Consider the following 23,844-nt stretch of genomic DNA (forward strand, 5'->3'; position numbering starts at 1 on the left):
GGACCGATTTCACCGCGACCCTAACATCCAGCCTCGCAGAAGAAAGCGTCACTCTGAGTGCCGTCCATAAAGTCTCGAACAAGGATGAGCTGGAGGGAATGATCGCAAAATATGTCACGATTATTCACCGCACATGTGAGAGGACCATTCCGAGGATAAAACCGTGGAAAGGCGACCCCCGACCACCCTGGTGGTCGTCTGAGCTAGACTCCCTGAAAAGGGAGCAATTAAGAGCCAAACGTCGCATAAGAAACGCTGCACCCTGCAGAAGGCCTGGCGTCATCGAAGAGTACGTACGGGCCAAGGAGAAATACAAAAAGGCAGCAGACGAAGCAGCCACTCGGAGCTGGAAGGAGTTCTGTACGGCACAGGACCGTGAAAGCGTATGGGACGGTATCTACAGAGTTATCAGAAAGACCTCTCGTAGGCACGAGGACGTACTGCTAAGAAACGAATCCGGCGAAACGCTGTCACCAGAACAGTCGGCAAAACTTCTGGCCAAAACGTTCTACCCAGACGACTCTGTAGACACCGAAACCATCTATCACAAACAGATCCGAGAAGCCGTAGAAAGCAAAACTCCCGCGGAGTTAGAAGATCTGTCCGACGACGACCCGCCGTTTACGGCCGCGGAGCTGGAACAGGTTCTTTTGAGCCAAAATCCCAAAAAAGCTCCAGGCCCAGACGGGTTGACGTCGGATATATGCGCGGCGGCAATAAACTGCGACAGGGAGTTATTCCTAGCTTTGGCGAACAAATGCCTATTGCTATCCTACTTCCCCAAGCAGTGGAAGGTCGCCCACGTATGCATCCTCCGCAAACCAGCCAAAGAGGACTATACTCACCCGAAGTCCTATAGACCTATCGGACTCCTGTCGATCCTAGGAAAGACAGTTGAGAAAATGATGGTAGGTAGACTTCAGTGGAGGCTCTTCCCTACGCTGCACCGAAGCCAGTACGGATTCATGCCACAGAGGGGAACGGAAGACGCCCTCTACGATCTCGTCAAGCATATCAGGCAGGAAATGGACTCTAAGAAGATAGTACTTCTGGTATCGCTTGACATAGAGGGCGCTTTCGATAATGCATGGTGGCCGGCTCTCAAAAAACAGCTGGTGGACAAGCATTGCCCGAGAAACCTATTTACTATGGTCGCCTCATACCTCCAGGATCGAAAGGTCATTGTTAACTACGCCAGAGCGACCAGTGAGAAGGAGACCACGAAGGGTTGCGTCCAAGGATCCATTGGCGGGCCAACCTTTTGGAACCTCATACTGGATTCGCTGCTGAGAAAGATCAGCGATATGGGAGTGTATTGCCAGGCCTTTGCGGACGACGTGGTCCTCGTCTTCTCCAGCCAAAAATCCGGCAACCTACAGACCTCAGCCGAAACCACCTTAGCTGCCGTACAAGAGTGGGGTATACATAACAAACTGAGCTTCGCCGCGCATAAGACCAACGCGATGGTGCTCACTAAAAAGCTGAAATACGATACCCCCATAATCCATATGTCCGGCACCCGACTGAGGCTTGTAGATCAAATTAAACTGCTGGGGCTCATTTTGGACTCGAAGCTCACTTTTAACGCGCACGTATCCGCCGTATGCAAAAAAGCTGCGGACATTTATAAACAGCTTGCGCGCGCGGCGAGAGTAACGGCGAAAAAAAAAAATTACTAATAATAACATAGGTTAAGTGTATATTGTAAGTAGGCCAAGTAGGCCATAAGTGTACATATACGTTAGCTAGACAATAAGTGTACATATATTATAGATAGCAAGTAAGTGTATATATAAACATAGATAATAATAATTATTATAATAGTGACAACAATAATTAAAGTAAGGCGCAATATAATTCTATGTCTTTTTGCATGTAAGATATCAATTAAGTTTAGCATAATTTTGGTCGGTGGACTCACGTCTGCATTAGGGATACTAAGATAGAATAATTAGGTCTCTTAGTGTAAGCTGCAGTAGTGTAACAAGTAAACGATCAGTAATAAAACTTAAAATCGGAATAACAAAAGCATGGGCACTTTAAGCCTGTGGACATAACTTTATTTAAAAAAAAAAAAAAAAAAAAAAAAAAAAAGATATTCCTAAATAATGACAACAGTTACCTACTTTGGTCAATCGATCTTATTAGCCCAAGAACCCGTGAGGGCCAGACAATTGAGATTCAGACAATTTCGATATCTCTAATCCCGACCTAGACAAACATTTAGTTTGGCCGTGGGTAAGAGTTTGAAGTCAATTTATACGCCTTTAATACCTGGTATCTATCTGCCAAAGCCACCATAAAGTAAACTTCGTATTTGGTCATTGCTTCTATGGTTTTGGGGGCATGAAAAAATTTTCAGCTTTTATGAAATGACAAAAAGTCTGGCCCTCCTGGGCTATTCTATATATATGCTGGTTATTGTTCGCACAAAAAAAAACAAAAACAGAATGTTCAGATATCTTTAAATAGGACACATAATTGGTTTCCTATTATTTTATAATATTTTCGGACATTTTACTCTTTATAATGAAACAACTTTTTCAGATTTTATCGTGGCTTATTAGGTTTGGAAGGAAGTATATCCCGTGAACATGGTTGCTGCAAATTATCCGAAACATCGGGCATGTAAAAAACCTAATAAGCCGCGATAAAATCCGAAAAAGTTGTATTATTATAATGGCTTCTATTCTATATTTAGTTTCGGGAAAATTTCATTGCAAGCGTTTTAATTACAGTGATAGTAGACGATGGAATATTTACTTGGTATTTGTGCAACAGTTTGGAAATAGAATAAATTTGTAGAAACACACATAAATTTGCAGCATAAATTTGCGTCAATCGGCTAACAAAAACACAAAGAATGCGACAGGTACATCAGATGTTCGCCACGCTGTTAAATGCGCAAAATCAAACATGCATTTCAAACAAACTAACGTTATTTCTAACATTGCCTAATATTGAATACAGACCTGTATTTGCTTATATATTGTTTCCTACGGAAAAAATTGAATAATATTAAAATTATAAAAGTATAATTGACTATAATCTCAAGCCTAATAATCTTGAATAAAAATTTTAGGGCATAATTATTTACAAGAGTCAGAAAATTCGTATTTAATTTATTATTTTTATGAAAATATTAAATATATATCAAAAAAATAGAATATAATAGAATAGAATATATAATAATATAGAATAGAATATATAATATAATAATTGCATATATTATTATCAAATTATTATTAAAATTATATTGAATTTTTTTCATTGTTTTTATTATAAGCACTGAAACCAGGCACTACTATACTTAAGCCGCTTTAACATACACCCAAGAGACTATCTGTTTATTACAATTATCAATTACGTAAATTAACAAACGATTTTAATTGAAGTAAAATTGACGCCATCTTAGTTTTAAAATACTTTTTTTTATGTGTATTAGCCTCAGGTAAGTCAGTTTAAGTTCTTTGAGTACTAACAATCTGTTAGTACGTCTATATAAACGATAAATCGGCAGCTTTAATCACACCCGTAAATTACAATTCACATAAACATCACTCATACGCGAAAGCCAAAAATTCCAATATCCATTTTATGATGTGTCCACATTCCACTACGCTAACGTCACACAAGTTAAGTTACTAATTCAAAATTAATACCTATACCCTATTTTCTATTTAACATTTGTTTTCAATATGTGTAGTAGTAATAAGCTAGGAAAAGTTGATCTGTATTCACCTCGCGACGCATTACTATAAATCTTTTTTTTCTGTCCTTTAATGCGGTTGTATAAAAAAAATTGTATTAAATTACCATATAAAATTTATTACTTATCTAGTGTTGTAAATTCAAACGACTCGTCATTGACAACTGATTTATTTTATCTAACATGTCAGACATATACTACAACATCTTCCCCAAAAAACTAAAAATAATTGATGAACTTGTAATTAATTATGGTAAACAGAACAAAACACAATCATAACATATATTAAATGACAAACATTAAAATAAATTTACTCTGCTATGCTATATGATAACACAGTTCCGCTACCACCTTGGAACTTAAAAAGCCGACTGATGGCGGGATAACCATCCAACTGCTGGCTTTGAAATACACAGGCCGAAGAAGGGCAGCAGCGTCTTCGGTGCAACAAAGCCAGCCCTGCGGTCACCAACCCGCCTGCCCAGCGTGGTGACTATGGGCAAAACACATGAGTTCACGTTATTTTTGGCGTAAACTTGTGGAGGCCTATGTCCAGCAGTGGACTGTATAGGCTGTAATGATGATGCTATATGAATGCAATATGGCGTTTATATAAAATATAAATAACAAATCATACAAAATCATAACAAATCTCCTTCCGCATTTTAAAAAATTATGTGAAAACTAATTAAATAAATGAGCTAAACGCTGCTTTACAATTTCTTTTGCTTTCCTTGAAGGTCTAGGTGATGTAAACTTTCTAGAAACTTGTTCATCTCTATGAGAACACGTTGGTTCATTGACATCGTCTGCAAAGCTTACATCATTAGCGTCAGAATACATTTCAATACTATTGTCGTTTCCGTCATTACAATTTAAGTCACTTTTACATTTTATTAGATGACGACGATTACGTCTAAATCTTTTACCTACACTGTTTTGTATAATGTAAGATCGTGGAGTATAAGCGTGTCCGACAACTTTTCCCCTATATCTAACCTTTCCGTCTATATATAAGACGGAATCACCCCCTTTCAATTCCTCAAGCTCTTTGCAACGCTGATCATAATATAATTTAGTTTTGTGTTGTTTGTTGAGCAGAATTTTATAGTCTAAAGGATTAACAAGCTTAGGCTTCAATATATTAGAATGAACGGGCAGCTGACAACGTAACGTTCGACCCATTAATAACTCTGCTGGTGAGCTTAATTCGTCTCTTGGCGTGTTTCTATAACTAAGTAGAGCTAAAAAAAAATCTTCATTACTCGCAAGTGATTTTTTTAACATCTTTTTGACAGTTTGGACTGCTCGTTCACTTTTTCCGTTTGATTGGGAATAGTTAGGAGAAGAAGTAACATGATCAAATCCCCATTCAGAAGAAAACATTTTAAACTCTCTGCTGGAATATTGTGTTCCGTTATCTGTTATAACGACACTTGGAATACCAAATCTTGCAAATATTTCTTTCATTTTATTTATCACTGCGCAAGATGACAAATTATTTATTTTACAAACTTCTACAAAGTTTGAATAATAATCTACTAATATAAGATAATATTTTTTATTTAACTCAAAAATTTCAGAACCCACTTTACTCCATGGGAGATTAGGAATAGTTATAGGTATCATAGGTTCTTTACTAGGAGCGTTTGAATATTGTTGACATATCTTACAACGCTTGACGTATTGTTCTATGTCATGTGAGATATTTGGCCAATAAATAACCTGTCTTGCTCGCCGTTTGCAACGTTCAATGCCTAAATGACCTTCGTGAACAATTCTTAACATTTCATTACACAGCTTTCTTGGAACCAGTACTAAGTTATTTTTGAATATAACTCCGTCGAAAACATTTAACTCATTTTTTATAGACCAGTAATGTTTAACTTCATTAGAAACGCTGTAATTATGATTTGGCCAACCTAAATCAATATATTTCATTAAAATTTGTAACTCTAAATCATGCTTGGTTTCTCTTTTTACTAAAGTTAATTTATCATTCGATATTGGCATACCTTCTACAACCATCCTCACTTGACATACAACTTTATCGTGAATCTTACTACTATAAAGATCCGGTAGTGCTGCTCGAGATAGCATGTCAGCTATATACATATATTTTCCTGGAACATATCCCACAACTAAATCATATCCCTGAATTCTTAAAAGCATGCGTTGCAAACGTGCTGGAATAGACATTAATGGCTTTTTAACAATACAACCTAGCGGTTTATGATCTGTCTCTACGACGATCCGTCTTTGTCCGTAAATATATTGATGAAACCGTTCACACGCAAAAACAATCGCTAATATTTCTTTTTCAATTTGGGCATACATTTTTGAGCATCTGTAAGTGTACGAGAAGCAAATTCAACCGGTCGACCATTTTGTAGTAAAACTACTCCCAAGGCATTACGTGATGCATCGACTGACATCACAATCGGTTGAGTCGGATTATAGATTGCTAAAACGCTCGAGCTCGTTACTGCCTTTTTCAAGTTCTCGAATGCGTTGCGTTCGCTATCTTCCCAACGCCACGAATTATCCTTTTTTAAAAGATTCGTCAACGGAACTGCTATTTCAGAATGATTAGGAATGAACTTTGATAGAAAATTAACTGCACCTAAAAATCTTTCTAAATCTTTCCTATCCTTTGGAACCTGTATTTCTTTAATTGCTTTAATTTTTTCACTATCTGGTCTCATACCGTTGACATTAAATACGTGCCCTAAGTATTTAACTTCTTCAACAAAAAATCTACATTTATCTTTATTAAACTTCAAATTGATTTGCCTAGCTCTATCTAGCAGTGCCTTCAAACGATTATCGTGTATTTCTTTCGTTTCACCCCACACAATAATATCATCAATATAATTTTCAACATCATCAAGATCTTCTAAAAATTGCTTTAATTTTCCATGAAAAACTTCCGATGCACAATTTATACCAAATGGAAGACGAAGAAATTGGTACCTACCGAAGGGTGTACTAAAAGTGCACAAATCTGCACTCTCATCGTCTAGCACCACAGTCCAAAACCCCGCAGTAGCATCGAGTACAGAGAAAAATCGTGCTCCCCGATCGTAACCGACATGCCAGTTCAGATACAGTTGGTAGTTGAAAGTGTGATCGTTGCACCGCGTTATTTAATTCACGAAGATCTAAACATATACGAATACCATTATTCTTTTTAGCGACTAACTTTTCTAATAACGTTTAGTAATTCCATTTTTTCTAATTCCACTTTCAAACGATCTCGTAAGCTGTGAGGAATTTTTCTACAAGCGCATATAACAGGCGCCATAGATTTATTAACAACTATGTGATACTTGTCAGGTAAGCATCCCAATCCTTTAAAAACGTCATCATAATTTGATATTTCAATAGAATAAATACGTTTTACTAATCCTAACATTTCACATGATTTATAACCTAAAATACTATTAGAGATCATGTCAGCTATTGCGAATTTAAGGTTGTAAGTAACGTTTTTATAAGTCCAAGGAATAATACAAATACCCCTTAAGGGCATTTGTATATATAGAGAGAGAGTAGAGTAGTACTTATAGAGTTATGAGTATAAGAATGTAAAGCTAGTGTCTTTTTTATTATTATTTCGTCATTAAAACCTAACTCTTTAAACCTCTTATAAGATATAATGTTGTAATCCGCTCCTGTATCTATTTTAAATTTTTCTACTCCATGCTCAGAAGAAAGTTTCTGAAACCAATTCTCACCTTTTTTATTTCCTTCTTCAACAACGCTAATCTGAAAATTATCACCTGTCGAATCACTATCTCGATCATTATTGTTACATTCGATTTCATGAACGCGATTAAATTTACTTATATTACGAGTCGAATTACGATTAAAATTACAGAAACGGGAAAAATGACCTTGTTTGCCACAGGTGAAACATTTTATAAATCGTGCAGCGCATTCATCTTTCCTCCCACACCGTGAATTACCACAACTCATACAGGTAGTTTCTTCTGCTTGACAAATTCGCATCGCTTTTTCTAAATTAAGTTCTTCGCATCTTAATAATCGATCCCTAACCGTATTTTGACGTATACCACAAATGATTCTATCTCTTATTAAATCTTCTTCTAATGTAGAGAATCACAATTTTTGTTCAGTAGACGGAGAGCTGTAACGTATTGTCGAATAGATTCTCCAACCTCTTGATTTCGTGAAAAAAATTTATATCGCATCAACGTCACATTTGACTTCATTCCAAAATATTTATCAATTTTTTTTAATACGATATTGACATCATCGCGGTCTTCATGTCGCTCAAAATTAAAAGTTTGATATATATCAAATCCATCGGGACCTAAAAGATTTACAAGTAAGCTGGCTTGAATACTTGATGATTCCGAACACACACCTGAAGCTTTTATGAACAATAGAAATTGTTGCTTCCACTTTTTCCATGCGTCTGCTCTGCTAACGGGCCCCCCAGCATGCTCCATCTTGTGAACCGTTTACTTTACTTTTAATTAACAATTTTATTCAATATTGCTTTAAACATAGATAAAGGTACCTTTTTTGCGTTAATACATTTGTAATGCCATGTTTACCGAATATTTTTAATATTTTTTCGCACCGCTGTCACCATGTTGTAAATTCAAACGACACGTCATTGACAACTGATTTATTTTATCTAACATGCCAGACATATACTACAACATCTAGCCTACAAACTACAATGTAACTTACACGAAATACTTCGTCTTTTTCGCAAAATTAATTATAATATTAAATTAGATAATTTCAACTATAAGAAAAGTGTTACTTACTACTTCCACCCCTATAACACCTCCTTTGTTTGCCAACTTTGTGGTCCAAGTAAAGGTGTACTGCCCTGGGATAGGATGGACCGCGCAAATGGCTAGCTCGAGGGCAATCTGCGCTATCCTCTGCCATGTCATCGCTATCCGCCAATCATCGGCGCAGTTGTCTATCATAAATAACTGAAATTAGAGAACAAATCTATTTGTACTTATACATTGACATTTTTCTGTTCATGATCTCTGTAATACTATTTTGCACGAATAATATAGTTATAATTATTTGATTTACTGTTTCTATTTTATCCAGTTTGTAGCGTACAATAAATAAAACAATATTCTTTTTGGAGTAAGGTCGATTTCTCATTTCATTCGTAAGATATCGTTATTTCATTCTGTTAAAGTTGACAAACTTTTGATTCTGATTTTATAAGTATTATTATTATAAGACTATAAATTTAAATTTATACGTCTACCAACTTAAATGTAAAAAAAAAAAATATTGAGATAGGCATTGCAGGATATGTCCTGCTAAATAATAATAATAATCTTTATTTCGGGACTAGCCCATATAGTGTTAGTAACAATGATGCTTATAATCTAATGTTAGTACAATTACATTTAAATAATTACATTTTAATAAATTTTGAATTAACAATAACTATAATAATATTTCTTAATAATAACAACAATTTTAAAACAACTAAAATGTGCATTCCTTTTTTAAATATTATATTAATGTGAATTATAATTTAATTATTAATTTATTTACCATTTCATTATCATTATTAACAATTTATAATTAAGGAGTCAAATACAATGAATTAAAACACACAAAACACAAAATAGACATGAAAAAATATATATATCAAGTATATATCAAGTATCTAAAAATCTGGAGCAGACCGTCTGGGGAAGTACCTCAACCTTAGATAAGATCACAGCGAAATAATACTGCTCAAGTAGTATTGAGTTCTTGTTGTGAGAAAGGTGGCCAGAGATCCTCGGGAGTGTCCGAAACAGGGTCGATAATACGTCTGGAATACTTCTGGTGTTGCATGCGTCTATAGGCTACGGCAACCGCTTACCGTCTGGTGGGTTGTACGCTTGTTTGCCGATCTAGTCACGTAAAAAGAAAATACAATGGGTGTCTGATAAAGATAAAATATTTTGTCGTACTAAGCAAGGATATACTTTTATTTATTGCAATTATTTTCAAGTGTACTCGTTGGATAAATAGTTCACCAAAAACTTTTTGTGTACTGTTAAACACAAGTTTTACGTTTATGTAAATTTATTTTAAAGTATTATTGGCGTCTTTAAAAAACAGTAAAGATAAAATAAAAATACATTTACCTGTACTTCTAAAGCGTGATAAGCCACGATTAGGCCAAGTAAAATCACAGTTGACATTGATATTAGCGTTTTCAGCGCTTGTGAATATATTGAAGCCTGTAATAAGAAAGTTTATACAAAAAGAGATTCGGAGAAAACTAAAATTATATTTTATTTTTTTTTGGAATAAAAATAATCTGCGTGCGAAGGTGTATACGATTTGTTTAATTGAATACTTTTATCATAGATCTCTAGCTTAAATAATTTGGAGGATTAATTTAAAAAAATAAAAACGATTGCGTTTTCCCGAAACCGTTCCAGCAAGCATTGCTCTAAAATTACAAATGAAAATATTAAAAAGCATGTGTAATATTAAATTGTTTGATCATGAAATCATACCTTTGTGTATACTCCGGCACTAGATAGTTCGTTTTCTAAAACCATGACAATAATACCAAACATTCCCATAACTAGCGCGTAGTCACTTATTCGTTTTCTTTTTTCAAATAACGCCTTTCTTCTACCTAATCTGAAAAGTAAAAAAAATGCTTGATAAATTTTTTTCCGAGTTAATTGACAATTTAGCTGAGCATGAATGCTTTTAAACTGATTGACATACCGCAAGGTTTATCATCAACTTCATTCAAATCTACAGAGTTCGTGCCAAAGGTTTACTGTCGCTGGATTATTGCGTTATTGATGGGATACTATGCCGTTGATCGTTGGCCATTTAATTAATATTCACCACTGACACAGATTACTAAAGTTTGAATCTGAGTAATTAGATTTCAGGGACTTGATTCGTATTTTATTGCCAAAATTTTAAGAAGTTACGGTTACATTAAAAATTCTTTATTGTTAACAATTTTTCACATTTTATTTGAAAATTTGAACAAAGTTTTTGTAAAGATATGTCCTAAATTTGAAAGATTTCAGATTTATAGAGTAGTGTGAAATATCAAAAATATGTGATGCTATAACTATAATAACCTCACAATTGTTATTAGAGCTTAGTATACATTTTAAATCGATTTCAATTATTATTATATTCCCCTTATATTATAATTCCATAAATCAATCAATTCACAAGATACTCGTATTTTGAGTATCAGTACAAAATCTATAAAAAACATTCAAATAAGTAATGAGAAATGGAGCATTTAATTATAAAGACGGATAAAATCGATTCAGGCCTGATGCAAGTTATTTTAGTTCGTTCAAGGCCTATGTCCATCGAACGTTTAATGTCTATTTTATAGGTGTGATATGTGACCATTCGTGACGAAACAATAAAAAGTCCATAACTCAAACTATAATAGTTTTGCAACTGTGTAACGCTTACTGTAATTAATTTTATTGTCTCCATATTTTCCTCAAGCTTATATAATATAATAATTGTAGAAAAAATTTTAGTAAAATAAAGGTTAGAAAACTAATAGAAGTTTTATGAATAAAATATATAAGTAAATTAATAAGGCTTCTGATTATTAATAAGAATTTTACGTACGACAGTACCTGTTGTTACCTGGTCTCACTAGCTAGCTATGTTATCAGAAAATATAACGAAATTTCGCTTCAGCCTGTAATATCCCACTGCTGGACATAGGCCTCTTTCCCCATGTAGGAGAAGGATCAGAGCTTAATCCACCACGTTGCTCCAATACGAGTTGGCGGTATACATGATAACAACCGGGACTGACCGCTTAACGTGCTCTCCGAGGCACAGTGGGGAGACCCATAAGGACTGCACAAACACCCAGACCACGGCAAACATCTGTATGGCCAATACAAATGTTTGTCATGTGCGGGGATCGAACCCGCAACCGCTACCGCAACAGCCACAAACCAGTGCTGTGACGGTTGCTCCAACGCGTCGTCGTGAAATATAATGAAATTCGGTGAAATATAATAAATTATAAGTCTCCAATAAAATTATTCGGCACAATCAAAGTATAAATAGTATTAACAAAAATATCTCTTGTTACACAACAAAGTTAGTTAAAGTTACATAAGGACATCAATATCACGTTTACTAATCTCCTTATAATAATTGTGTTTGCTCACAAACGAAAAAAAAACGACTTCAATTTCATCGACGAGTAATACAACGTAGATCGAAGAAAAAAATGTCAAAATCGGTACACCCAGTAAAAAGTTATTGCGGATTTTCGAGAGTTTCCCTCCATTTCTCTGGGATCCCATCATCAGATCCTGGTTTCCTTATCATCGTACCAAACTAATGATATCCCCTTTCCAACAAAAAAAGAATTATCAAAATCGGTACATCCAGTTATACAGAAAGTTATGCGGTATAATACAACGTAGGTCGACGAAAAAAGCGTCAGGTAAAAACGCATTATTAGATATAACTCGAAAAGTAGTTGTTAGATCTCAAATAAATTTAAATGGGACCAATTGACACACACCACCTTTTGATTAAAAAATAAATTGTCGAAATCGGTCGACCCGGTCAAAAGTTCTGAGGTAACATACATAAAAAAAAAGAAAAAAAATATATAGTCGAATTGAGAGCCTCCTCCTTTTTTGGAAGTCGGTTAAAATATCACGTTTACTAATCTCCTTATAAAAATAACTACAGTTTTACTTATTATAAGTGAAACACTTATTGCCTTATTATAAAAGATAAGAATAAAAAGTTTTATTAGTTGTGGAGTTGCAATAAAACATTTATTCGAATATAATAACGAAGTTTATTTAACGACCAGGTTATAAAAATGGGAGATGTGATTAATAAACTGAAGTTTTATATTAAATTACAGGTACTAATTGCGATCAGAGTAAAATTTTATTTCTATCGGAATTTTTTTTCTAATGTTTACGAGAATTTCAATTTTATTGCGGTTTTGAGTACTCGTATTTCCTTAGTTTGAAAATTTTAATAGTTAAAATCAATCACATCAAGTTATTTAATTTACTTTTTTATCTAGACAAGTATCTCGTGACAAGCTTTTATATCATATAAATTATGTACTGACTTTATAAGTAGATAGTAAAACTTTTAAAGTATTCTTTTTCTTTTTAGCGCATACAAGCAAAAGCTTGTTTTTAAAAAAATATTTTTTACTTTTAATTTTTAGTTATCGCTGGACACGTTTCTCAGTCTGTTCATCTCATTCAACGCATTATTGTTGCAAGGTTGTTTGCCGGTTAATTTAGAACAATCTAGTCCTTCAATAAGAAGACCGTCTAATGATTTTATCCTACTTAAGGCCACATATGGTTGACCAGCAGCGAAGAGCTTTAAGCCTAAGTATACAACGGTATGGTCGACGGTATCACCCTTCATTTTGTGTATTGTGCAAGTCCAACATAATATAATTGGCAGCATTCTTCGTTCTGCAGTGCCGTGTATATTTTTTGCTGGAAATTACACACTTTGGGTTGAATGAGGTGAAGCCCATCTTTGGTAGATGGCTGTCTCCTTTTGCGAAGAGGTAACGACGCAGAAGGAGACTGTGGAGCGAGCCAGGGAATGAGACGCCTCTGCTGACTCACTCCGGTACAGAGGTACGGGGGTAGGGGACAGTTTGCCCACCTCCTCTTCCCCCCATAATGGTGGGGTCGCTGGCCGACAGTCGGGGGACTTCAGCCAGCTGGAAGACACGACCCCACATGTCTGAGGGGTGGCCTTGTTGTAAGCGAGGCCACCCCAACTATTTGTCGGGCCCAGAGGTTTCGTTCGGGCCTACCACCGGGGTTCCGTGAGGATATCCACGTTAAAAAAAAGGTGAACATCATCTTTACCGCCGGGGCGCGGTGGCGAATGCTAGCGCGACCCCATTTTGCCCCACCCAGATGGATGACTGCTCACACGTGGTGGTTTTAGTTAGTAAAAGTAGATAACGTCTCCCCCTGTCTGGTTAGTAAAAGTAAATAACGGTGCCCCCCCCCCCCGTGTTAAAAAAAAGGTGAACACAATCTTTACCAAAGTCTATACGGAAAAGTCGGATCTGAATAATTTAAAGTGGAATTTATCCGTACATAATCAGCCTAAATTGTGAAATCATTTAAATGGATAAGGATTATGATACCAATATTGCCACTATTCGTTTTCAGCCGTATTTGAACTTAATTTTTTAAACAAATTTTATTGTGGCTGAACTAAAATAGGCATAAAATAGCTAGTCTGCCATATTGGATTTAGATTGAAGTCACTTTATTCGAATTATTTTTAGCAAACCCTTTCATTTAACACCTATATTGCAGAAGTGTATTAAAAATAACTACTCCGCCATCTTGGATTTGACAGTATGTTGGATTTAGAATGACGTCACAAAGTTAACCTTCTATTGTTATCCAAATTGAAGTTGTATAAAAAAAAATCAGCTCAATTGGTGAATATATCTGCCAATCTATCTATCTTAAATTTCACTCGAACGAACAAACATACATACATACATTCCAAGTTAAATAAAAGCTTGTAAAAAATGATACAGGATAGACCACTGTAGCTTATTTCCTTTATATTAGATTCCATAACCCCGAAATCTGATCCTAATTCGATATGTCAGAAATGAAACGTTTAGCAGAAAATTCATATTCAACTACACAACGAGTACCTTGTTTCTGGTTTGTATATTTCTATTTCCTACTTTTATCAGGCGAAATATAATACAATATTGCACAGTATTTGCATTGTATGAAGCAGTCTCTGCTGACATAAAACTCAATGAGCGAAAAATTATTATCTTGTCCTCTTTGTGGTGAGGCTTTCGCTCTGTTTATTTAGTTAGTGAATGTTCAAGCAAAACGATAAAATGAGCGCTATTATTTTCATTTCTAACACCAATTGTAGCCCGCGGATCCACTTACATAAGTTCAGAATATATGGAGCTTTTAATTGAAGGTAGCCTTACGTGTTAATCCGGATCTATAACTATAGTAAAGTAGATAATAACAAATATTTGGATAGTTTCTGAGTAAAAGAGCGAAAAATATCTACCTATTAGCTTATATTTCTTATTCCAATAAATGAGTGGCCAAAATTTTAAATCAATTTTGAATGCATTAATTGTGTTATTTTTTATCTAATATATAAAATTCTCGTGTCGCGGTGTTTGTAGTTAAACTCCTCCGAAACAGCTTGACCGATTCTCATGAAATTTCGAGTGCATATCGGGTAGGTCTGAGAATCGAACAACATTTATTTTTCATACCCCTAAGTTATGGGGGGGGGGGTAAGAGGGTTAATAAAATATTATGAAATTTTGTGTGCATATCGGGTAGGTCTGAGAATCGGCCATCATCTATTTTTCATTCCCCTATGTTATAAGGGGGGGGGGGATTGAGTAGGTTAATAAAATATATGGCAAAACAACGTTTGTGGGGTCAGCTAGTATATATATAAAGATATATCCACAGGCTTATAATGCCCTTGCTTTTGTTATTCCAATTTTTATTTTTTTAATAATCGTTACTTGGTACTTACACAACTGTAGCTTACATCAAGAAAACCAATTATTCTAACTTAGTGTCCCTAATGCAGACATGAGTCCACCGACCAAAATAACGCTAACTTAATTGATATCTTACATTAATTGTATTAGGAAACAAGTTTAATAAGAAAAAATTATAGAATATAAAAAAATGATACGATATATTTAAGTGAGCATTATGCTACAAACTCATAAAAACAAAGACGTGAAAGAGTAAAAAATTATATTCATTAAGGGTGAAACCGCTCCAGTTGTACTTTCTATGCAATAGTCTAAACTTTAATACATAAAATATTGATGATAATAAATGTAAGTCAAATTTATAAAAATATCATTTTTTAACATGAAAAAAATGTAACTGTAATATAATGCAACAGTTAGAAATGCAGATATAATCACGAGTTTTTAAGTGCTTTTCTACCGAATTCCAAAAAAGGAGGAGGTTCCCAATTCGATTAGTTATTTTTTTAATGTATCTTAGTTACCTCAGAAATTTTGACTTGTTGGACCGATTTCAATGATTTTTATTTTTATTAAAAGGTGGTTGCGTGTCGTGTGGTGCCATTTCATTTTAATTGCGATTTAACAAGTACTTTTTAAAGTTGTATCTAATAACTAGCTGTGCCCGCGACTTCGTCCGCGTGGAATTTACCAAAAAAGTTATTGTTCAATTTGCAGAGTTATAACATAAATAAATTTCTAAAATAAAATTAGCCTAAGTTACTCCCTATAACGTCCGCTATCTGTCAGTGAAAGTCTCGTGAACTACGGTCCAGCCCTTTCAGAGATTAGCCGGAACAAACAGGCAGACAGAAGAAAGTTGTAAAAAATGCTGTTTTGGTATATGTACCGTGTATACATCCATATGCATTTAGTAAAAAGCGGTTATTTTAATATTACAAACAGACACTTTAATTTCGCGTTTCTTTTTTTTTTCGTTTCCGAGTAAACACAATTATTTTAATGTTTTCAAAATTCATGATAAATGGGTTGGTAAAGAAAAACACTGCGACGAAAATTGTGTTTTGAAAGAGTTTCTTCTATCAACGTACATATTTTGCATGGTGGAACAGCTAATTAGGTTAAGTCTTTAGAGTTCTTAAATAAATAAATAATTCTTAAAATGTAAGAAATGGTCTTTGTGCAGAAATACGTGATGATGTAGACGTAAACAATTCGATGCATTATAGTATATCCAATAAATAGTCATTTACAATGTAAATCTTTGAAACCGTTGATGAAAACGTTACGCATCTTGAGGCAATCAGCAGAAAATTCCAACCTAAAAGTCCCTAAAACGCCGTATTCTTTTATTTATTTAATATTTTATCATGTGACTTAATATATATATATATATATATATATATATATATATATATATATATATATATATGACTAGATGGAAGTATAGTCAATCAAATATAAATTATCATCGATGGACCACAACACCAGCAAATGACCAAATCTACATATATACATACCTACATACTAAATTCATAACTTGCAATAAGAAAAGATTTCTTACACTTTTTTTGGCGTATAATTGTACGTTTGCGTTTACGTTTACGTGGCGTATTTGTGGATTTTTCTATTACTATTTATAGCATAGCTATACGATATCTAAGTAAGCTATGATTATAAAAATAGCATATTTCCATTACACCATTACACCATTCTATATCTTTAATTGATCTACCATAACGCTTCAGCCTGTAATATCTCACTACTGGGCATAGGCCTCTTTCCCCATGTAGGAGAAGGATCAGAGCTTAATCCACCACGCTGCTTCAATGCGGGGGGCGGATATATTCCCTACTATGAGTAACGATCGCTATCAGGTGTACATGATAACAACCGGGACTGAAGGCTTAACGTGCTCTCCGAGGCACGGTGGGAAGACCCACAAGGACTGCACGAACACCCAGACCACGGCAAACACCCGTATGGCCAATACAAATGTTTGTCATGTGCGGGGATTGAACCCGCAGCCGCCATCGCAACAGGTACAATCCATGGCTGTAACCGTTGCGCCAACTCGGCGCCCGTACGGCGGCGGCGATGTACCATACAGCTTAATACAAATATATTGTAATATCTCTGCACAAAACGAGGTCCCCTGCCCAGCTTTGGGATATTACAGACTGAAACGTGTTTATTTATTATTTAATACTTTATAAAAAATACTACCATTTCTAGAATTGAACTATACTTAAAATAATTACGTAATTGAAATCAAATAAAAAAGGATCATTAGGAAAATAAAGATAAGTTATAGGTAGAATGAGGGCAAAAGTCCAATTTGCCGTGTAGCTCTTTCGAATTAGTCAAGACTGACTTGAACATTTATCAGAGTTTAATTCAATTTTTCTTATACGATTTATATATGGGAAACGAGATAGGGTGTGAAAATCCGGGTCAACGTTGCTGAATTTTCGAGTAATTCCATGAGTGATTCATCTCATGTTCGCCGGTAAAGAAAATTTCTTGATAGATATTTGGTGATATGCATAATATGTCATAACAATAACATTATTTTACTTCGGAGTTAAAAAAACTTTCATCACGTTCTCGTTCACCCCAATCAATCTCCTTCGTTCATTTTTCATACTCGTGACATTGACAAAATAACTATAATCTTTTGCACTATTGAAAGGCACGACAAAGAAATTAGTATTTTCTTAAAATAAAAACACTAATGTCTATTCCTAATATTATTTTTAGATAGTTCATTACATACCTACGTTTAACGAATAATATACATTATTAATATTACAATCCTTGGATTCCGACCAATTACATGTTTGAACATTTTTAAGCCTACACACGTATTGAAATAGACTCCCAGACTCGAGGCGGGAATCGAACCAAAGACCCCAGAAAATAGGGTCGCTGCCACCGCGCAAAGACGCCGGTCATTTTAGCTAACACACATTCGAGCAGCATAAATAATTTATATAACTTTTTTCTACATAAGATATTTTATAAAAGTCTGCTCACTTTTAGAATATTTTCTGTTAGATTAGGTTATTTGAAACATTTAACTGCCTGTATGACTTTCACTTATATAACCTATAATTAATAGTTCAAGATCTTCCGTTGTTGTTATTTGCTTGATAGATATTGTAAATATTTAATGTCTTTAATAGTTACAATAAATAGTCATAAAAATTTATCAAATGTCCGTAACAAAGCTATTTACAAACCCTGATAACGAATTACTTTTATTAAAAACTGTCTCGAAGACTCATTTAATTATTTTTCGGTATTTTCCATATCACAGGAGTCCATCGTTAGTCAACCACATTAAAATATTTATTTTCATCTAAATGTACATATTAAATGAGATTTATTTTATTTTCATTGTAATTAAATACGCTCAAGAATGATGCGAAAGATGTATTAACTTAATTAATTTAGAAGAGTCTTGACCTAATTCATAAGGAAATTAGATTCTAATTAGCATCGCTGATAAGCAATCTGAGACGTATGCATATTGCATTGTGTTTAGCTATCTCGACACCCTCGGAGAAACTAGAATCTAGGTTTATTAGTGCTAAAACTTTCGCCGATAGATTTCTAATTATTTTAGAGAGAAGTTCTATGCGAATCTTTTTAATTTGTTATGATAAAGAGGAAAATAAAATTATGTTTTCTTTATATTTTTAATATTTACAAAAAAATATATAATTTGCTAGAAATATTACGTTTTTGTTCATCAATATTAATAATTCATATCTAACTTTAAGTAAATTTACTTAATGAAAATTAATTACGTTGAAATTCTTAAAATTTTATGAGTCTGCTTAGCTGGGCTAAATTAATCCTGAAGAAGTGTTAAACCCAAGAGTAAACTCCCGTCTTTTATTAGCGAAAGAAGCCATTACTTACTTCAGAGCAAAACTTTCCTTCCCTGAGTTCAAAGGAAAAATATATAACCAGCATAAGATTATTTATTTTTAAATTGTGGACTTCTTTTACGAACATCACAGAAACAGTGTGACAAGTCTAAAAATAAAACCAAAATTTTTAAATTTCGTCTAAACTCATTATTTTATCGAATACGTTTTGAAATCGTTGAATAAACGAGTACGTTTCTTTCTTTGCTATTCGTATTAAGTTGATGACTCATATATCATATTAATTAATGGCAAATTTCATTCATACGTAAATTTGATACGGTTATAATTTTAAAATTTTAAACTTCAGGTTTCGCCTAAACACAGGTAACACGAGTTCAATTACAGCAATGGTTCCCTTTAATGACGTTTTAATTCTGTATACTCTGAGATTAGTGAGTTCAATAAACGTAAAAACTATTTTTTGCTTTCGGTATATTAAGAGAAATGTAACAACCCCTACACGCTGCATTATATTTTACAACTGTTTCTATTCTCGAAGATAGGCAAAAATGTCTATATTATGAGTTTTTGACTCAAAGAGCTTTAATTTGGTTGAAATACGAAGTAAAATGTCATGCCTGGAATTTACGTATATTTTCCATAAAAAATAAAATTATACAAGAACCCATCAAATTATCCTTGAATCACATGTCATTCAGTCAATTCTAATGGAACAATGTAAGTTAGTGAAATATAGTTTAAGGTTAGATCATGATGCAGACATAAATCTATAAATTTCATACAAGAATTACCTCAATATGATATTATTAAAGTTAGATTTACCTATATCCTATATTAGGTTTGTGCTTGGCTGTCCCCCCTCCCTTGTACGTTCCACCGCCGAGCGCCCTCTCCTCGCCGAACCTCGGGTACTCGCTGTGCACTCCGACGAGCGCTACTCCGGCCTCCTCAGCCGCCGCGTCCCTCCCGGAGTATGCCTTCATAGCGCCGGGGATCGAGAGCGTCGACACCGGTTTCCGCAGCTGTAATAGGTTGGTTCAATTTATAACAGTTGTATCAATGGCTAAACATTTATTTTCATTTTTCATAAACGAAATATAATACAAATAAAATGTAATTTTTATGTTTCATTTTGTAAGTATACTTAGATATCTAAGTGCTAGGAAGTAAATAGAACTGCATAGTTTTAAGGTCGTTATTTGATTAATATATTACCATGTTTTTATAACTTTTTATAAATAAACAAAAATTATTTTAACTATTCTTGACAAAAACAAAGAGCTGAGAATTAGCTCTGAGCTGACCTTTTTTATTTTTTTTTAGTGCAATATTTTCCATCAATAAAACTTTTTTTTTTCGCATAAAAAAATTTTAAGGCGTAACTATCAAATGCGATGAAAAACATTAATGTTAAAACGAGAAAAAAATATTTTGACTAAACTAAAACTGTAAATTAAATAGTGCAAAGTTAAATTAAATTTAATACTCAGAACAAGAAGCCTCAATTAAAAGAAATATTTTTTTTAGCATTCTTAAATAGAATTTGGTCTAATCTAAAAACAATTTTTTTTTATATATCCATTTCTTATTTGTTAATCAGTTATAATACTTTAAAAAAATCATATGAAATATTTACGGGCGAAGAAATAATCCTAAGTCTTAGACATAAGCCTTTCGGGTATACGAGTACAAGGGTAATAAAAAATATTTTATTTTATTCGTTATCGATCACAAATCATTCCGATTTATAACAATGCTTATATAAATAGTAACACTTTCTTAATTAAAGTATTCATGTTGTAACTAATACAGCGCTAAGAATATTTGAAGGACCTTCATAATTATATAGGTAATCCCACAGATATAATAAGCTACCCTTGATCGGCCACCGCAAACGACGCTACCGTCGCAATATTCGCTTCAGCCTGTAATATCCCACTACTGGGAATAGGCCTCTTTCCCCATGTAGGAGAAGGATCAGAGCTTAATCCACCACGCTGCTCTGATGCGGGTTGGCGGATGTATTCCCTACTAGGAGTAACGATCGCTATCAGGTGTATATGATAACAACCGGGACCGACGGCTTAACGTGCTCTCCGAGGCACGGTGGGTAGACCCACAAGGACTGCACAAACACCCAGACCACGGCAAAAACGGTTGCGCCAACGCGGCGTCGCAATATTCCTAAAAACCAATATACCTAAAAACCTAAATTCCTAACTAAATTAGTCTAAGATACATTGATTAATTGATATAATATTATAAATAATAGCTGCTTACGTCCAAATTTTTATGTCCCTTATACTTGTATTTGGTTGCTAAATAGCATCAAAAGTCAAAATATAATCTAAACAAATAAATAAAATTGGAGTGTCTGTTTGAAATATTAAAATAACCGCTTTTAACTAAATCCATATGTATGTATATACACGGTAAATATACCAAATTAACATTTTTATAATTTTTGTCTGTCTGTCTGTCTCTCTGTTTGTTCCGGCTAATATCTGAAACGTCTGGACTGATTTTGACAGGACTTTCACTGGCAGATAGCTGATGTAATAAGGAGTAACTTAGGCTACTTTTATTTTAGATTTATTTTATAACTCTGTGAACTGAACAATAATTATTTTGTTAAATTCCATGCGGACGATGTCGCGGGTCCAGCTAGTATTTAGATAAAGTTAATATTTAGAAAATAGAAAAAAATATTACCTACAAAATAATAAGAGCTATGAAATCGTAAAATGTTCCAAAAAGTTCATTTGAACTTACTAACGACCGAACATAAGCCGGAATTTTATTATGAAAATGAGATATCATTTCATACATTATCACTATGGAGCTAGATGTAGTTTTAGATGTAAATTATAATATTTTTACCTGTCTTCAAAAAGGAGGAGATTCTCGATGTATCTGTATTTTTTGGAGTCTACTTTGTCAGATACGGTATAAGGCACGCGGTATGAAAGTAATATGGGGAGTGATATCGTGTGAAACAACGATACAGTGACGCTGAAAGTGGTGCTTTATAGGGCTTTCACCTGTAGCAAAATATAGGGATCATACCAGCATTTATTGTACAGATACGAAACGTAAGTGCCTTTATGTTTCAACTTTATTTTATAATTATATTGTTTTAAGTACATATAATTTATTATAATTAGATTTACTTAATAGAATAAAAAGTAGTTTTTGAGTTATTTCTTATAACACCTACGTATTTATTTTACTTCGGCTACGTTGATTATGTTCTCATTTTATTATGTGGGTTTAGTGACATTTGTACTATCTTTTCAACAAAGCACTTTTTTCTTTATAGAGTAACTGCGGAGTTTCTTGCTGATTCTTCTCTTCAGAATCTAATTGCGAATCGGTGGCAGCTTCATTTTAACCTATAATTAGTTCGTTAAAACTAATATAATTTTATTTGTCAAATAACTATTAAATCGTTATTATGAATCTTACTTCGTTAAAGCATTTTTTTATTTGATTTGATTACGTGTATGTCATATAAAAATTAAAATAAAAGATATGTGTATTTCGTGAAAGAGACAAAACAAATTAAAGGGACTAAAACAAAAAATTAAAATGTGATAGATGACATAAATGAGACATTTTTTTTAATGTAATATATTTGTTACGTTAAATAAAGATTGTTCGGTGTTCTGAAAGGGAAGGTTAGTGGTTTAACGATAATATGGAATAGAATTGCGGCATCACGTCGGCAATTCGGCTAAACTTACCCGTTCCGAGTGTAATAGTCCCATTCGCTTAAAGTATCGGATCGACCAACTTTCGTAATTTCTGAACCTTATTTTATAATATGAATTTCATAAATATCTAATTTTAAACATTTTATTTAAAAAATAGACAAAAAAAATAATAATGTATGATATTTAATTTTATAATATTAAAATATTTTTATTTAATAATATTATTGACATATTTTTTGTCTAGCTTTTTTCGTCTAATTTATATAATTTACAGTTTTGATACAAAAGCAATGAATTCAAATGAATTCCGCAAAGTTCCAAATCATATGTAAATTATAGAACATTATGGAAATTGCAGTGATAAATTGATACATGGTAATAAGATAATATTCGGATTACGATAACGATTCATAACGAACTTAACCGGATATTACTTTTATGACATCAGCCGTACACATCTATACAACATTGCTTAGTGCTTCATATTTATCTTAACTGTATTAAATTATAGAAGCATTACTAGATACGTACTTATTATAAAAATATTCAAATACACATATTGTAATACAATATTAAACCCTAATAATAATTAATATATAGATATTAATTCTCATAGCACAATTAGGACAGAAATGCAAGGGAAACCAACAATTTTTAATATTTTTTTTCTAACACTCAAGTATTATTTCCAAAATTATAATACTTTCATCAAAGACATTTTTGACGTATTTAAAGGACATGAATAAAAAATAAAGTCTAAATGCAACAATACTATTTCAACTGTATTCATGCCGCCTAGCGTTGTAACAGTACGTAAGTTTAGCCATGACCTCTTAGGCTTTTGTCGTACTTATTCGTACGTCGAGAGCTTGCTTAACGCTTATACAAAGAGAGCAATCGAAATATCAAAAACTGTTTGAAATGACGTGCTTTAAAAATACAATAAACACAATTTGCAATATCGACTGTTATTTCGGT

At 33.6% G+C, this 23,844-nt stretch overlaps 1 protein-coding gene across 1 annotated transcript in view; it reads right to left on the reverse strand.

Annotated features, from left to right (window-relative positions):
* LOC123658818 (small conductance calcium-activated potassium channel protein) overlaps nucleotides 1-23,844 on the reverse strand; it is a 166,591-nt gene that overhangs the window by 12,201 nt on the left and 130,546 nt on the right. The window contains exons 2-5 of the mRNA XM_045594117.1: nucleotides 19,976-20,175; nucleotides 10,237-10,366; nucleotides 9,859-9,954; nucleotides 8,512-8,685 (exon numbers count right to left, since the gene is read on the reverse strand). Of these exons, the coding sequence (XP_045450073.1) occupies nucleotides 8,512-8,685; nucleotides 9,859-9,954; nucleotides 10,237-10,366; nucleotides 19,976-20,175 (600 nt within the window). The remainder of the gene's footprint in view (nucleotides 1-8,511; nucleotides 8,686-9,858; nucleotides 9,955-10,236; nucleotides 10,367-19,975; nucleotides 20,176-23,844) is intronic.

Source organism: Melitaea cinxia, chromosome 13, assembly GCF_905220565.1.
Source record: "Melitaea cinxia chromosome 13, ilMelCinx1.1, whole genome shotgun sequence".
Classification (NCBI taxonomy): Eukaryota; Metazoa; Arthropoda; class Insecta; order Lepidoptera; family Nymphalidae; genus Melitaea; species Melitaea cinxia.